Here is a 17,183-nt window from a genome sequence, read left to right on the forward strand (position 1 = left end):
CTAAGCTCATTGGCTTTTGAGCATCTGAAATGTGGCTAGTGCAATTGAGGAGCTCAGTTTTAATTTGTTTAACGTTAATTACCTTAAATATAAAAGTAACGGCCACATTTATATTTACATTTAGCTAGTGGCTACCACATGCACAGTGTGGCTCTGAACACCCTGAGTACTCAACAAATGTTAGCAGCTGTTGCTGGTGTTATGTGATTATTATTCTGGATACTTTCCAAGAGGAGTTTGGTCCTTAATGTGGGGCATAGTGCACACCAAACCATTTTCTAAAAACCTACAACTTCTAAGAACCGACCCTCTTCTTTCTGGCACCTCATCTCCCCCTCAAGGCAGACAGACATGCCAAAAACATCCTTAGGGCAGAGCTACTCAACTGGTGTGTGGAGGATGTGTTGTAGGTTGTTGCAATTATGTTCCTCAGCCCTCGGGTGCCGGGTGGGGTCCCCAGGCCTCTCTACTCCCAGGGAGTCAGGAGTGTTCTTCTGAAGGTTGTGGCGTAGCCCAGGGAAAGTCACTTGTGCCTCTTCAGCCCTCAGGTCGCTTTGGCTCAGCCTTGGCTGTGTTGGACTTTAATCAGGACGGATTGCCTGACCTGGCCGTGGGAGCCCCCTCCGTGGGCTCTGAGAAGCTCACATACAAAGTAAGGCTGCCTCTGGTGGCGGGAGAGGGGATAGGGTGGGAGGCAAGGAGCCACTGAGGGGAGGCCAGTGCTGGATGGAGCCTCTGGAGAAAAGCAGAGAGCCAGATGTGCCAGGCAGAGCATTTGTGGGAGGAGGATCTCAGGCCCCCCATTTGGGTCCTTGATGTGACCTCAGGTTACCTGGCAGCACCTAGTTCCTGCCTCCCTGGCCTCAGTTTGGCCTCACGGTTTCCCAATTCCAACAGGTACTTTTCTCTCTCCTCCCCGCTCCCCCCTCTCATGATGCTGAATAGTAGTGAGGGGAGACAGAAGTTCCAGCCAATCCATAGCTTCCTGTCATCACAGCAGAGAGATGACTTCCCTGGATCTCTCTCTCATGCACAGAACCCACCCTGTTCCCCAGATCCTGGCCCACAGGGCTCTCTTCCCGCATGTGCTTCATACCGTAGCAGGGCACGAGTTTCTGCGCACCGTGTGTGACACTGGAGGTCAAAGGCCCTTCATTACCCTCCACCCACCGCAGGCTCGCCTCTTGCCCCTCCCTCATCACTCACTCTGTTTCTGGACATGCAAACGATCTATCATCTCCCAGACCCATCAAGCTCTCTCACTTTAGCACCTTTGCTCATACAGCTCCCTCTGCCTGGAAAGCCCTTTCTCCCCCTTTTTTTTAGGAGTGACATGTCTTCACATAGCATCTCGTGCTTGCACCTAATATAGCACCTTCCACACTGTGATGTCATAATCACCCATTTGCCAGCTTTTCAGGAGGACAGAGATGGGTCTTATTTATCAGTGTGTACGTAGTCCTTGGCTCATGATGGAAAATAAATGCTTACAGAATGAATGAGGATGGAGATAGGCAAGTTATAAGATAGGAACTGGTTCATAACACAGAATAATAGCACAGCATGTGACCCGAGGCAAACTGAATGTACCTACACGGTATGTTAGTGTTCAGAGGAATAATGGGCTGGACCAGAACCCCAGCTGGGCCTTGAAGAGGGGAGGAGTTGAATAAGTCATTCTGCAAATACGCCGAACAATTATGGATGGCAGATCCTGAGCAAGACACTGGGGAGGCAAAGATAAAAATAACAGTTTCTGCTTTGGGGGTTCTAATAGTCTGATGGAGGTGATAGACTCAAGGAAAAAAACCATTTCAGCACAGTAGCAATGCACAGGACGGGTTTCTCTCAGTCATTAAGCTCCTGACCCTGGGGAGCTCTAATGGTGGTTTATTTCATTGTCAGTTGTCTTCGGCTGTTTTTTAAGGTTCTTGGGTCACCACCCAAGACTATGACACCCTTTGGTTTGTCCTTGCCTAGGGTGCAGTGTACGTCTACTTTGGTTCCAAACAAGGAAGAATGTCTTCTTCCCCCAACATCACCATCTCTTGCCAGGTATGTTTACCACCTTAGCCAGGTGCAGAAAACTAGAACTCACTGCATCCTAATTGCCTCCAGGACTGAATAAAACGTGGTTTCCTCTTAAGGACATCTACTGTAACTTGGGCTGGACACTCTTGGCCACAGATATGAATGGAGACAGCGAGCCCGATCTGGTGATTGGCTCCCCTTTTGCACCAGGTGGAGGAAAACAGAAGGGAATCGTGGCTGCATTTTATTCTGGCCCCAGCCAGAGTGACAAAGGTAGAGCTTGCTGGGGGCAGGGGTGGAGACCTTTGCTGCTCTGTATGGCTGTGGTGACTTCTTCTTACGTATGGGTTTATGTCTTTTTTTCCCACCTTCCATATCATTTCACCTAAATTTTCTTTTTTTTTTTTTTTTAAGAGGAAGATCAGCCCTGAGCTAACATCCATGCTAATCCGCCTCTTTTTGCTGAGGAAGACCGGCTCTGAGCTAACATCTATTGCCAATCCTCCTCCTTTTTTTTTCCCCCAAAGCCCCAGTAGATAGTTGTATGTCATAGTTGCACATCCTTCTAGTTGCTGTATGTGGGATGCCGCCTCAGCGTGGCCGGAGAAGCTCACCTAAATTTTCTAACAATCTCTCACTCTGACAGATATTCTGGCAAGTGCTATGGAATCACTGAATATACAAAAAGAGATCCAGCCTCTAGAGCCAGATCCAAAGGGGGCTAATAGGTCATTCTCATAGTCTCCCAGTGTAGGAGTAGAAACACTAAAACATCCCAGTGATGCTCTAACCTGCCCAACAGAGGCGTTTTTTAAATAGCATCTTCCACTCCACAGAAGTGAGCTCTAGAAATGTATTTCTCATACGAAGTGTGAGATCCATTTCTGACATTGGGACCCTGGGAACAGAATGGGGGCATATAAGACTTCTGGCAAAAACTCAGCCAAATGAACCCGTTTCTCACTGGCCTACAAAAATGGCCCACGCTCTCCACTCCTGTGGTCTTCCCACCTTAAGTAAAAGGCACTGGTTGTCTTGTGTAGAACAGCTGAATGTGCAGGCAGCCAACTGGCTGGTGAGAGGCGAGGAGGACTTTGCCTGGCTAGGATACTCCCTTCACGGCGTCAGTGTGAACAACAAAACTTTGCTGTTGGTTGGGAGCCCGACCTGGAAGAATGCCAGTAGGTGAGTGCTGATGTTGGGGCCCAGGGAGCCATGAGCACAAGGGGCAGGTGCCTGCTGCTGTGGGAGCCCATTAAGTGTGGGGTTCAGAGAAAGGGGCTAAGAAATTCTTACCCTTCAAGGAAAAGCTAAGGCTCAAGGAAAAGACAAGGTTGCAAGTTCTCCTTAGAAGTTTGAAAATGGGATAAATAGGTATATTAGTTTGTCAGGGTTGCCATACAAAAGCACCACAGACTAGGTGGCTTAAGCAACAAGAATTTACTTTCTCACTGTGCTGGAGGCTAGGAATCTGAGGGCAAGGTATCACAACGTTGGCTTGTGGACAGCTGCCTTCTCCCTGAGTCCTCACATGGCCTTTTCTCTGTGTGTCCATCCCTGCTATCTTTCTCCTTATAAGGACACTGGTCACACTGAATTAGGGCCCACCCTAATGACCTCATTTTAACATAATTACCTCTTTAAAGACCTTATCTCCAAATACAGTCACATTCTGAGCTACTGGGAGTTAGGACTTCAACATATGAATTTGGGGGGAACATAATTCAGCCCATAATAGTAAACAAACCTATATTTGCTGTCAGTTGGGAGGCAGAATGTGGGTCTTGTTCTGGAGAACAAGGTTCCCCGGCCCCCAGCCCCAATGCCTGGGATCACAGGGACCAAGAACATACGGAGGGGGGGACATGGGCGAGGATGAGGTGGGTTGTCTTTCCTTGGAACTGAATACCTGGCCAGCTCTTAATCCTGTGCCCCAGCAGCTAAACCCAGTGTGCTTCATTCCAGTCTGGGCCATTTGTTCCGCGTTCGTGATGAGAAACAGAACCTTGGAAGGGTGTATGGCTATTTCCCGCCAAATTGCCAAAGCTGGTTTACCATTTCTGGAGACAAGGTATGGCGCCCCTTCCCTCCCCAGGAGAGTGGCGCCACGAAGTTTTCTCAGCTGTACTAGATTGACTTACTGCATTTCACAGGCATTGGGGAAGCTGGGTACTTCCCTGTCAAGTGGCCACGTAATGGTGAAGGGGACACGGACACAAGTGCTGCTGGTTGGAGCCCCAACTCACGGTAGGTCATGGACCATGAAACTTTGCTGCTGCTTTGTCATGTAGCTGCTTGACTACATCACAGGAGGGGAGTTAGGAGATCCAGAGCCAGACAGACCTGAGTTTGAATATTTCCTCTTCTCATTAATAGAAAGCTGTGTAACCTTGGGAAATTACTTAACCCCTCTGAATATCAGTATCATCATCTGCAAAATAGATATTATAACACCCACCTCACATCACACAGGAAAGTAACATAGTGTGTTTTTAAAGATCCTATCCCCCTGAGGTTGGAGCTAGGGAAGAGTTGAGCAAAGTTTATAAATCAGTTAACCAGGAATAGGTCCGCTCTGAGGGCATACATTAATAAACCATTATTTTGTTTACTTTATGGGAAAGAGAGTTTAAAAAAACTCAAAAACAACAAAAATCGACTCCCTCCAAGATTATAAAAGTGAATCCTGCCGATTGTAGAAATTTGTGAAAATACAAGGAAGTATATAGAAGAAAAAAAAAATCACCCTTTATCCAGATATTTAAAAACTTAAGCTCAGACTATATAATTTTCACACCTAATTTTTAATTTTATATTTTGAGCATGTTCTCATATTATTAAATATCTTCTAAACCATGATTTTGATACCCGTATCACCTTTTTTCCATATGCACATGCTAACATTTACTAACATCATTCTATTGCTGGAAATTTAGGTTGTTTCCAATTTTTCACTATTGTAAATAAGGTATTATTAAACATCCATGCACAGAAATCTTTGCCTGCCTTTCTGATTAGTTTTTCAGATAGATTCCTGGACTAGAGGATCTAATCTTTTTTAAGGCTCTTATTACATATTGTCAAATTTTTTTCAGAAAGATTTTTGTTTCCTACAATTTTATATTTAAATAATCAGAAGTCGATCAGGCAAAGGAATAGCTAAATTTTTCATTGCATCATGAAGGACACAGCATTATAACACCAAAAACTTGTTGACTTACCTTTGGTATAGTTTTCTTTTTTTTTTTCCTTCACAGAGTCGAGATAGTGATTTCTCCACTCTTTCCACACACATTACTGATTTTATTTGCCTCACCATTCTTTCTACCGGAGTGGTGTGAATTAGAGCTTCCCAAACTTTCTTGGTTTTAGTGCCCTTCCTGTCTCAGTAATTTTCTCTTTATTATAAAATATTATATAAAATATCAAATAAAAAGGTTAATTTATATATATTATTATATAATTACAAATTCACATAGAATTGTAAGAAATAATACAGAGAGTCCATGTAACATTTTATCCAGTTTTCCTCAATAATAATATCTTGCAACCCACAGTGGTGTCACAACCAGTTATCAACATTGATATAATTCACTGATCTTGTTCAGATTTTCCCATTTTTATGTGTATTTTGCTTGTATTTAACATACATAATTTGTGGGGCCCAGTACAAAAAAAAAAGTTCAGAGCCCTTTGTTAAAAAACTATTCAGAATTTCAAGTCGGTGACAGGAGAGCATTAAGCCAAGCACGGGGCCCTGTGTGACTGCACAGGTTGCACACGCTGTATTTATGTCCTAACATCTTAGCTCCTTCTGGGAACCCTACAACTTCTCAGACCTTGGAATCAGATTAGGCACCACTACCCTCATTTCCAGGCCACACTGATTTTCTCGTGGTGCCTGCACTTTATCATAACAACCCCTAAAATGCCAGTTTTGCAAAGAGATGACATCATTGAAAGGAATGTGGGGATCTAATGTTGACACCGTGAACTGCCCCCAGCAGTAGTCCACGCGACGTCAGACAGATGTCATTGTGTTTGTTACCTTTGAAAATTCAAATTTTTTGCAGCATCCCTGTGAGTTCACTGGAGTGCTTTAGTGTGCAATGTGGGAGTCACAGCTCTAAGGTACAGATTAACCAAAATCTGAGAAATTTGATCTGCTTTCAGGGCAGCCCCTGAGCGTGGCAGTCTGGGGTTTGAGTATGTCAGTCAGGCCGTCCCTCTCACCCTGTCCCATCTCTAGCTCAACAGAATCTTTGGGTCAGACTGTGGCCACTATACGCAATGGACAGTTTAAATATTTAGTGTGATTTTAGGGTGCTGATTAGTAACTACAAAGTGCTTCAGTATGAAAAAGATACTTTTCAACGATGGCAAGGTTGAGGTGAGGTGGGTACTCATACGCTGCTGTGAAATGCAAACTGATAAACCTTTTCTAGAAAGAGGTTTGGCAAAGTGGCAAAAGCCTTAAAAATACTCATTCCTTTGGATGATATCTGGACCACTTCTAAGAATCTGGCCTCAGAAAATATTCAGAACTGTGGGGAAGGATATTTATCACAGTATTATTTATAATAACAAAAAGTTAGAAATGGCCTAAGTAAAAATAATATAAAATTTTATAATCTGCAAAAATCTCCACTTTGCTTAAAATGTGTGTGTATGTATGTATGTTTATATGTGTGTATATATTGCTCGCTCTCCAGGAAGAAATACATGCATTATGTAAATTTTATTTATGCTTTTTTTTTTGGTATTTTCCACACCTTTTATAATGATCATATGTTAAAAAAAAAAGAGAAAAAAAAATCTTGGCATTCACAAGTTTGACATTCCTAGTTTTAACTACTTCACAGTAATCCTGAAAGTCAGTGACATGAAGTAACTTATAGTTTATAGTTTTTCTGAACTGCAAGTGTGAACCACACTGCAAGGCAGTGTCCTCTCTCCTGTGGCTTGTGAGGGAGTCTAGCTGGTGAGGTGCATCTGTGTTTTACAAGTGCTCTGTTTTCTGCTGCTGTTATAAGTAAAGTTACTCTTGAGAAATAATTTAAACACTTGTGGGGGCCGGGCTGGTGGCGTAGCGGTTAAGTGCACACGCTCTGCTTCAGCGGCCCGGGGTTTGCAGGTTCGGATCCCAGGCATGGACCTACACACTGCTTATCAAGCCATGCTGTGGCAGGCGTCCCACATATAAAGGAGAGGAAGATGGGCATGGATGTTAGCCCAGGGCCAATCTTCCTCAGCAAAGAGAGGAGGATTGGCAACAGATGTTAGCTCAGGGCTGATCTTCCTCACACACAAAAAAACACTTGTGGGAGTTGGCCCGGTTGTGTAGTGGTTAAGTTAGCACGCTCTGCTTCAGCTGCCCAGAGTCCTTGGGTTCAGATCCCGGGTGCACACCTACCTACCGCTTATCAAGCCATGCTGTGGGAGGCATCCCACATATAAAGGAGAGAAAGATGGGCACAGATGTTAGCCCAGGGCCTATCTTCCTTAGCAAAAAGAGGAGGATTGGCAACAGATGTTAGCTCAGGGCTAATCTTCCTCACCAAAAACAACAGTAATAACAACAAAAAAACCACTTGTGTGTATGTTCAAAAAATCCCATCCCCCAAAGAAAACCCCAAAGGCTAGTGCTCTGATAGAAATGAAGACAAAGTTGAGGTCTAAAAATAATGGTCCTTAGCTGGAAAGTATAAGCATTATGGAAAGAATTCGGTGTTATAATAGCATTCTAGGATTTCGGAATTCATAAAAACCAAGGGTCTGCTGAATTTTATTACTCAAATAATAGATATAGAAATGCTAAAGGATTACTTTGGGGTTTTTTTCTTAATTGTCTACAGAGTGCATGATAATACACTGTTTAATCTGCATCATTAGAGAAATGAGATGTTTTGAATGGCTGAAATTTTAAAGTATCTGAATCCTTTTTTTTTTAATAGACTTTTTTAGAGCAGTTTTAGGTTCACAGAAAATTGAGTGTAAAATATAGAGATTTTCCATGTTTCCCCTGCCCCCACACATGCCCTGCCTCCCCCACTACAGACCTTCTGCACTGTAGTGGTACATTTGTTACAATCAATGAACCTACGCTGACACATCATTATAACCCAAAATCTACATTTTATATTAAGGTTCACTTTTTTTGCGTGTGTTTGTGAGGAAGATCAGCCCTGAGCTAACATCCATGCTAATCCTCCTCTTTTTGATGAGGAAGACCAGCTCTGAGCTAACATCTATTGCCAATCCTCCTCCCTTTTTTTTTTCCCCCAAAGCCCCAGTAGACAGTTATATGTCATAGTTGCACATCCTTCTAGTTGCTGTATGTGGGACGTGGCCTCAGCATGGCCAGAGAAGCGGTGCATGGGTGCGCGCCCGGGATCCGAATCCGGGCTGCCAGTAGTGGAGTGCGCGCCCTTAACAGCTAAGCCACAGGGCCGGCCCCTTAAGGTTCACTTTTTGTGTTGTACATTCTATGAGTCTGGACAAATGTATAACTACATGGATCCACCATTATAGTATCATACGGAGTAGTTTCACTGCCCTAAATATCCTCTGTGTTCTGCCTATTCATCCCTCCCTGCAACCACTAATAATCACTAATCTTTTTACTGTCTCTGTAGTTTTGCCTTTTCCAGAATGTCATAAAGTTGGAATTATACAGTATGTAGCCTTTTCAGATTGGCTTCTTTTACTTAGTAATATCCATTTAAGGTTCCTCCATGTCTTCATGCTTTGATAATTCATTTCTTTTCAATCCTTCCTTTTTAAATTCTGAGAATTTAAAGCAACATTTTGATGAAATTATTCTAAATATGTACTCTACTTTAATAGATGGTGATGAATATTAGAGGTTTGGGAGTGATAATTAATCACAACTTTTCCCCATCCTTGTGCATTTGAACCCATTTGAGAAGTAGACTAATGAATCATTCAGATATCAAAATAGGCGCCTTTTAAAAATTGGACAGGAAAACATGGTCTAGGTGGGCAGCTGCATTCCGGCTTTCTAACCCTTCCCCGCAAAGTGACCTTGGGGTGACTTTCTGAGGGAGAGTTTGGGTCTGCCTGGCAGACACACGCTTCAAGGCCTGGTAGCAGCAGCAGAGAGATGTGGACTCAGGCCTGCATCTAGAAAGCAGACCTGGCCGTGGCCGACGTGCGCTCCCACACGAAGCGGAACGGGCACCAATGGGCCCATCCTGTGGGCAGGCGGAGCCAGAGGGAGAAGCCACCTGTCACCGTCCTCCCTGTGGCAGGACAAGGCTGGGGAGCAGAGGTCCTGATATTACTATATTCCAGGTCACTCCAGGGAGGTCAAGTTCCCTAAAGAAAGCATGAGAAGAAGGGAATGAGGATTTTCTCGCAATTCAACTTCTCCTGATTCTTGGGGTTTTCACCCTGAATATTAATGACTGGACTTGATTAAAACACTGTACTCTTGGGGGCTGTCGTGTTAGGTCAGGTCCTTCACTCTTATGCTACAAAGCCTCAGATTGCTGAGTTTTTTAAAGTACTGTTTCTTGTTTCCTAGCTTTTTTTTCCCCTAGCTTTTATTTCTGACTACTATTGCTGGCTCTGCTTTGAGCTCTGTTGCTTCTAGTTGATAATCAGGTATAAAGAAGGGCATAAGGGAAGGTTGTCCAAGAACACAGTCAAATTAGTAACCTCAGTTTTACACACGATACTAAGCAGACACTGATGCGAGATTGTATCTACTCACTGACACACTGCCTGGCTCACAGTAAGCCCCTCAGAGGACCACCAACCCCAACCCACAGATGCCATTCTGTTTTTTGTAGAAGATACTGATTTCTGAAATCAGAGCTGTGTCCCAAAAGATTAAGTCTGTGGGCAAAAATCTAACTAGCTTTGTTTTGAAATTGTTCAAAATTCGTTCATTCAAAAGACTTATGCAGTATTTGTACTTGAACCAACAATGCACTACTAAGCACACTGTGCTACTAAGCCACAGTCCCATCACTTATGGAACTGACAGCCTGATGCAGGAGACACACGGAACAGAACACTATGCCACTCTGCGATGGGTCCTAGGCAGGCAGTGGGTACAGTGTGGTACAGGAGCATGTGGGAGCGGCACCTACTCTAGACCAACGAGGTAAAGAAAGGCTTCCCAGTGGAGGGCACACCTGAGCCGAATTCTGGAGGAGCAGGAGTTAGCCAGCAGAGGGGTGTGAGCAGGAGAGCGAGGAGTGTGGAGGAAGGGGCATCCATTCCAGGCAGACAGCACATCATGTTCAAAGGCCCAGATATAAGAAATATAATGGGCTGCGGCTTAAATTCGTTATGGGTGAAGTGCAGGTGAAAAGGGAGAATGGCCCCAAACAACGCTAGAGCCATAAGTGGGAGTCAGGTTCTGAAAGGTCTTGTGAGCCTATATAAGGCCTTGCGAAGAATTTGGACATTATCCAAAGGGTTGTTAAGTCAGGAGAGTGACATAGGAAGTTTGTGATGTAAAAAAAAAAAAAAAAAAAGTTGGTTTTGTGGAGAATGTATTGGAGGGGTAAGACTGGAAGAAGGAACATCTGTCTGATGGGATATCACCGAGCTTATCCAGTGTTTGGGTCTCGGTGCCCAAGCTAGCTGTACCTTCCTAATGACCAGAGTTGACCAGTACTAAAACGGTCTGTCCCGTGTGATCCTGAGTGATCTGTGTCACTTGTGGTACAGAAGCACAAGCAAAAACAGGATTCTGTTCAGTTCTTTACATCTTATCTTCATTCTTGTGATGGCAGCAGGTACCCTACCCTGCTTTGTTTCAGATGACGTGTCTAAAGTGGCATTCCTGACCATGACCTTGCACCAAGGTGGAACCACGAGGATGTATGAACTGACACTTGACTCGCAGCCTTCTCTGCTCAGCACCTTCAGTGGAGACCGCCGCTTCTCCCGATTTGGTGGAGTTCTGCACTTGAGTGACCTGGATAACGATGGCTTAGGTAGGTAAGGAAAAGTGCCTCTGGTCAAGAATTGAGTCCCTTTGACAAATAAACTGGTCCCCTGATTGGGTCATCTAGGCTCTGCCCTCATAATTGACAGCCCAGGGGCCCAAGGGCATTTAGATATATTTTGAGTCAGATAAGACCAGAGCTGGATGTACAAGAGTGAGCTGAACTTCCTGCAGGTGGTAACGTGAGAGTCACCCACATCAATTGTTATTGATGCATGATGAAATAGGACACAAAAGCCTTTGACTGTGTCAGGATGAAGGCAGGGTAAAGGATGCACTAATATTATTTGTGGGAGGGTTTGGATCCAGTAGTGGAACAATGGAAAGGATGACAGTGAGGAGTTAAATACTTCCTTCTACCAGTTTTTCTTGTTTACAGATGAAATCATCCTGGCAGCCCCACTGAGGATAGCAGACTTAACCTCTGGACTGATTGGGGGAGAAGACGGCCGCATTTATGTATATAATGGCAAACACACTGCCTCTGGTGACATGACAGGCAAATGCAAGTCATGGATAGCTCCATGTCCAGAAGAAAAGGTAAAATGTTCTCTTAAAATTCTATACCGTATTGGGAAAGGTCGGCTGCTTGCTGATTCTTTTTTAAGTCATGTCCACTGTAGAACTCTTCCGATTTTTACCCGCACTCAGAGTCCTGGGGTCAGGACATAATCACCTGCCTGTGTTTTGCAGGCCCAAGCTGCCTGCATTCTTGCAGTTCTGCAGCATTTGCCCCCACAGCTCACGTCCACTTGGACCTGGCGTCACATTGGTCCTTGGTCACAGCCTGCCACTTCTTGGTTAGGAGCCCCAGCAGAAGGAAACAGGCCATGGCCATTGGAGTTTCACTAAAACTCTCACTCTTTTATTTCCTGTTTCATTGCTTTACTCCTTTTCCCAGGTGGGTTTCCTTAAGTTTCCTGGGCCTAAAACACTTGGCTATTTTTAAATTTAAAAATTATTTTTTAAATTGTGAAATTAATGAAAGTTTATTGTTAAAAATTTTAGAAAATACAAAACAGCACAAAGAAGAAAATTGAAAATCATCTATCTAGAATTCCACTCTGCAGAGATAATGCCAATTAACCTTTTGATGTGTATCCTTCAAGTTTTTTTTCTAAGAACTTAATTGCTACCATTCATTGTGCATTTACTCTGTGCCTAGCACTATGCTAAGCACTTTATATATGTGTACCTCCACATCAAAGCTATTAAGTTGGTATTACACCTGTTTACCGATAAAGAAATTGCAGATCAGAAAGGAAGCTGTTCTAGGTCACACTGCTATAGGAAATGGCAGAACGGGGACTTGAACCAAAAGCTGATTCTAAAGCGTACACTTAAACCATTAAACTATGTGCGTGAATATATTTTTAACAATTATGATCATGTTGTACATGATTTTGTACACAATTTTGTAACTTGAGTTTGTTTTACCTACCGATAACAAGAACATTTTTCTATGCCTTCCTATATTCTTATACAATATATTTACTGGCTGCCTAGTATTTTATCTGTAGATAAACCATAGTTTAACCATTATTTAATTGACTATTGTCACTTAGTCCATTTCCAATTTTCAGTTATAAATGATATGATATTCACATGTCAATATTTTTATACATCTATTCTGTGGAGCTAAATTCCTACGTGAGATTTCTGGTGTCAAAAGGCATGCACATTTCTAGAAACGTAGAAATGTGAGTGTAAGGGTGTACTTAAAATTGGTTAAAAAAACTCACATGAACGGAAATAACACTAATAGTCTCTTTCTCACCATTTTCTTTCTTCCAGGCCCAATACGTATTGATTTCTCCTGAAGTAAGTACCTCCTGAAGGAATGAAGAAAGAAAAACTACAAAAGTTGCCTTTTTCCCTTATTTTAAACTGATAAAATATTACGGTATGTCTCAAGAGGCCATTAACAGACAGTGTGTTTTACAGGCTGGCTCAAGGTTTGGGAGCTCCATGATCACCGTGAGGTCAAAGGAAAAGGTGAGGACGCAGACTGTCCTTCTTTGTTGTCTATATTTGTCCCAAGGCTGGGATTTGGCGATGATCTCATTTTGTTTATATTTTAGATTTTCTTTTTATTTGAAAAATAGAGGAACACAAAAAAGAAAGTAGCATTCACACACAATCCCATCACTTTTTTTGGGAAAAATCTCTTCCCCCAACTTCATCCTCAACAGCAGGGATTGGCAAATTACAGCTGTGGGGTGCTGCCTGTTTTTGTATAGCCCATGAACTAAGAATGATTATTACAAGTTTAATGAGAAAGGACACTATTTTGTGACAGGTGAATTATATATGAAGTTCAAATTTCAGTGTTTAAATGGTTAAGAGAAGAGAGACTATTTTATGCCTTGTGAATTTTATATGAAGTTCAAATTTCAGTGTCCATAAATTTTTACTGGAACATAAAACTTCTTCATTCATTTCTTTATGGCTGCTGTTGTATTACAATGGCAGCTGATTAGGTGCTTCAGACTGATGTCCCCCAAAGCCTAAAATATTATTTTGGCCCTTCAAAGAAATTTTACTGACCCTTGCCATAAGGGATAACCATTGTTAATATTTTGGTGTGTTTTCCTCCAGACTGAGTTTTTGTACGACTTGAGACAGATAAACATATAAACACACATTTCTTCTTGTCATTATTTCACTTTCATGTACTATGTTATGCTTCTTCCCAGACAAGAACATCTAGAGCCATCTGATTCTTTTTAATGGCTGCATAATATTTTATTGTCTGGATGCACCATATTTTATTTCCTCGGCTCACATTCTCATCGACATTTACTCAGAGTTATTTCCTTTTTTTTTTTTTTTTTTACTATTACAGACAGTGCTGTAGTGAACATCCTTGCATCTATATCTTTATATAATTGTGCAAATAGTCCTGTAGATGAAATTCTTAGAAGACTGCCAAATCAAAGGCTGTGTACCTTTTGAATTTTAATAGATACAGAAGGTTAAAGAGTTTTATCTTAAAATGTGCTAAGCCACTGATTCCATTCATTCATTTATTTTAGGAGATGATATCACAGAACTGGGCTAGGCCATGAGAATTATAAGAAAAGAGAAAACAAAGTCCCTGCTCTTGAGGAAAAATAAGATTTATACACATGAGAAGTTAAACAAAATGCAAATCAGTATAGGATTAAATGCTAAAGAGTAGGGTGAGCCCTAAGTATTAACTGTAGCATGAAGGTCTGGGGAAGCCTTCATCGTTTAGACTATATACTCGTCAGGTGTGTAAGACGCGGTGGTGCGCAGACCCAGCTCCGGCTTATGAGAACTGTGGTGAAACTGCCCTCTAGTGGCCAACAGGTCAAGTGGCCCTTGCTTTAACTCATTTATAAGCAAGCCTGATAGCAAAAATTTAGGGTTAACCACAACAAAAAAAGATGGATCATTAAGCTTATGGAAGGATTCTCAAAAGGCCTAGTCACAGGAATACTTTATGTCATAAGCTTGGCTTGCATTTAAAATTTTACTCGTTTTCCAAAAATTAGATATTATGAAGAACCCACATATTATATAAAAACTATACATTTCAGGGGCCAGCCCAGTGGCATAGTGGTTAACTTTGTGCATTCTGCTTCGGCAGCCTGGGTTCATGGGTTCAGATCCCAGGTGCGGACCTACACACCGCTCATCAAGCCATGCTGTGGTGGCGTCCCATATACAAAATAGAGGAAGATGGGCAGAGATGTCAGCTCAGGGACAATCTTCCTCAAGCAAAAAGAGGAAGATTGGCAACAGATGTTAGTTCAGGGCAAATCTTCCTCACCAAAAACAAAAAAAAAAAGAATTATACATTTCAACCATTATTTATACCAACTGAGGAGAGATGTACAGATCATCTAAAAGTTATTTATATTTGATTCCTTTCTGTATAACACCACAAATTCACCTTCCTAATTATATAGTTCAGTTGGGTCAATAGTAAAATTATTTGACTTTCTCAACATATGCCTGAGATTGGGGGCACTGAAGCACTCAGAGTGTAAAGATGAATCAGAGATTATATATATTTAAGAAATGGACAATCTGAGGGTGATCAGTGATCTTGTACTGAGACTTGAGTAGAAGCTATGATTTTGAAGATTCTTTTCCTTTCTATATGTGAGCATTAAGTAATGAAATGGATAAGCTGGTGCTGTCACCGTCTGTATTTCTGGAACCTCTCGTGGGGCTGCCTTCAGTCAGCTCGAGAGCTCTGACAGGGCAGTAACTAATGAGTGTGTGTTATGAGCAGTGTTACACTGAGCACCAGAGAGGCAGACATGGTCCCTGCCCCCAGGTGCTTATGGTCTTGGTGGAAAAGTACAACACACCCATAAGACCATCCCGGTCAACATATGATGAGGAAGAACCAAAGGCCCTCAGTCAGAAACTGCAGCAGAGGTCTACGCTGGTGGAGTCAGGGAAGGCACTGCAGGGCCCATGGGGCCTGAGCTGGATCTGGAAAGATGAGTAGACTGACTAGGCAGACAGAGGGCAAGAAACAAGGGAAGATTTGATTTAAGGAATGAATCTGGTTTAACCAGGAAATGGAGAGGAAACATACGTAACAGCCAAACTACAAGCAAATTCAGTAAATGAATAATTCCATAAATAAGAGAAGAAGATAAGTTTAGATTTTTCCTTTTAATTGACACTGGGGTATAAGAAAAAGATACCAGCAAAGGGCTAAGTGTGGTAGCTGACACATGGTAAAGGCTCAGTAAATGCTAGCTATTATTATTTCTGGATTCCATCTGTAGTTTTCAAAATTAAATCAGGAGGAACTGTTTTCACAGAAGGTTTGGTTGTTTCCTGGTCATGCCCTGCTCTGACCAAAACACCATCAGCCCGTGGGATCATCCACATCTTGTTTACCAGCCTTGGTTCAGAACAACTTTTAGTAGGTTCCAAAAATCAAATCCGACCTAAGTATGTAGATTTGCCACCAGTGAAAACATTTAAAAACCTGTAGCAGGTTTTGAAGGCAATTCTGAAAGATGGTTCCTAAAATGATTCAAGCAGCAGGGGCAGTAGGAGGTGGTGGAAACACACCGACAAAGGCAGCCCCTCGTGGAAGTCCTTATTATTCCAGCTATGCTGTCTGCACTGTACACAACTAGAATTCTGGGATAAACATGCACTGATGTACTTTTTCTTTATTCTTGATGTACTAGAGAAGGGAGTGGAGTGACTGTTCTCAGCTGTGGTTTTCTGAACCTACAGATGTGAGAAAGTGGTATTTAAACAAAAGGAAAGAGGCATTTAAGTTCAAGCCACAGGCTCTGGCCAATGTCTTATTCATCTTTATATCTCCAGAGCAAAACATGATGCCTGGACTGCAGCAGCAACTTAACAGATGTTATAAATGAATAATGAATTCTGTCTGTTTTGTGTCCTCTACAGAACCAAGTTGTCATTGCTGCTGGAAGGAGTTCTTTGGGAGCCCGACTCTCGGGGGCACTTCATATTTATAGCCTTGGTTTAGATTAAAGATTTCACTCTGCTTTCCTAATCTGCCTTGCCCTCTCTCATGCCGAGTCATCTCCAGGGTGAGCCTTCTGGTGGACAAAGTGGCACATCCAGTGGAGCCTTGGTAGATTATACTAGATAGAGGGCTGGTCCCAGGAGTGGAGACACACACACGCTAATAGCCAGACTATCTGGAAATACAGTAAATTATGACTACATCAGAAGGATGTGAAATAGCACATTATTATTCACGTCCCCTTCCAAGTTTACTTCCTTGCTTCCTTTGCATCTAAACCTTTCTTCTTTCCTAACTAATTGCCTGTGTGTAACTCTGTTGTACAACCTGTTTCCTCTTCCACATGAATACCTGTCTTTCTGATGCCTGGAGAGGCTTCTCTATGGTTATCTCTTAGGAAAAACCTCTGTACGCAATTCTCCTAAAAATGTCCTTTTAAAATTGGTGATCCATTCCAATCAAAGTGAAATGGAAAGCACGGTATACAGGATAAAAAAAGTTGGAGGAGGAGGAGAAACAGTATAGTGAAAAGTATGGGGGTGAGGGATACCCTTACAACTCCAAAATGACTTGTAAATAATTTGGTCCTTTCTTAATGAGGATTATTGTACTTTCAATGTTTCACATAGTAAAGGGCAAACAGAAAAACTAAAATCATATCACCTTTCTGTG

The 17,183-nt window shown here is 42.4% G+C and overlaps 1 protein-coding gene across 1 annotated transcript in view; it reads left to right on the plus strand.

The window, feature by feature from the left end:
- GPLD1 (glycosylphosphatidylinositol specific phospholipase D1) overlaps positions 1–16,568 on the plus strand; it is a 49,841-nt gene extending 33,273 nt beyond the window's left edge. The window contains exons 15-25 of the mRNA XM_058555162.1: positions 542–652; positions 1,981–2,055; positions 2,148–2,304; positions 3,075–3,216; positions 3,997–4,102; positions 4,185–4,278; positions 10,827–11,003; positions 11,394–11,554; positions 12,809–12,835; positions 12,959–13,009; positions 16,430–16,568. Coding sequence (XP_058411145.1) covers positions 542–652; positions 1,981–2,055; positions 2,148–2,304; positions 3,075–3,216; positions 3,997–4,102; positions 4,185–4,278; positions 10,827–11,003; positions 11,394–11,554; positions 12,809–12,835; positions 12,959–13,009; positions 16,430–16,516 — 1,188 coding nt within the window. The 3' untranslated portion in view covers positions 16,517–16,568. The remainder of the gene's footprint in view (positions 1–541; positions 653–1,980; positions 2,056–2,147; positions 2,305–3,074; positions 3,217–3,996; positions 4,103–4,184; positions 4,279–10,826; positions 11,004–11,393; positions 11,555–12,808; positions 12,836–12,958; positions 13,010–16,429) is intronic.
- The last annotated feature ends 615 nt before the right edge of the window (positions 16,569–17,183 follow it).

The sequence above is a fragment of the Diceros bicornis genome, chromosome 14 (assembly GCF_020826845.1).
Source record: "Diceros bicornis minor isolate mBicDic1 chromosome 14, mDicBic1.mat.cur, whole genome shotgun sequence".
In the NCBI taxonomy this organism is placed as follows: Eukaryota; Metazoa; Chordata; class Mammalia; order Perissodactyla; family Rhinocerotidae; genus Diceros; species Diceros bicornis.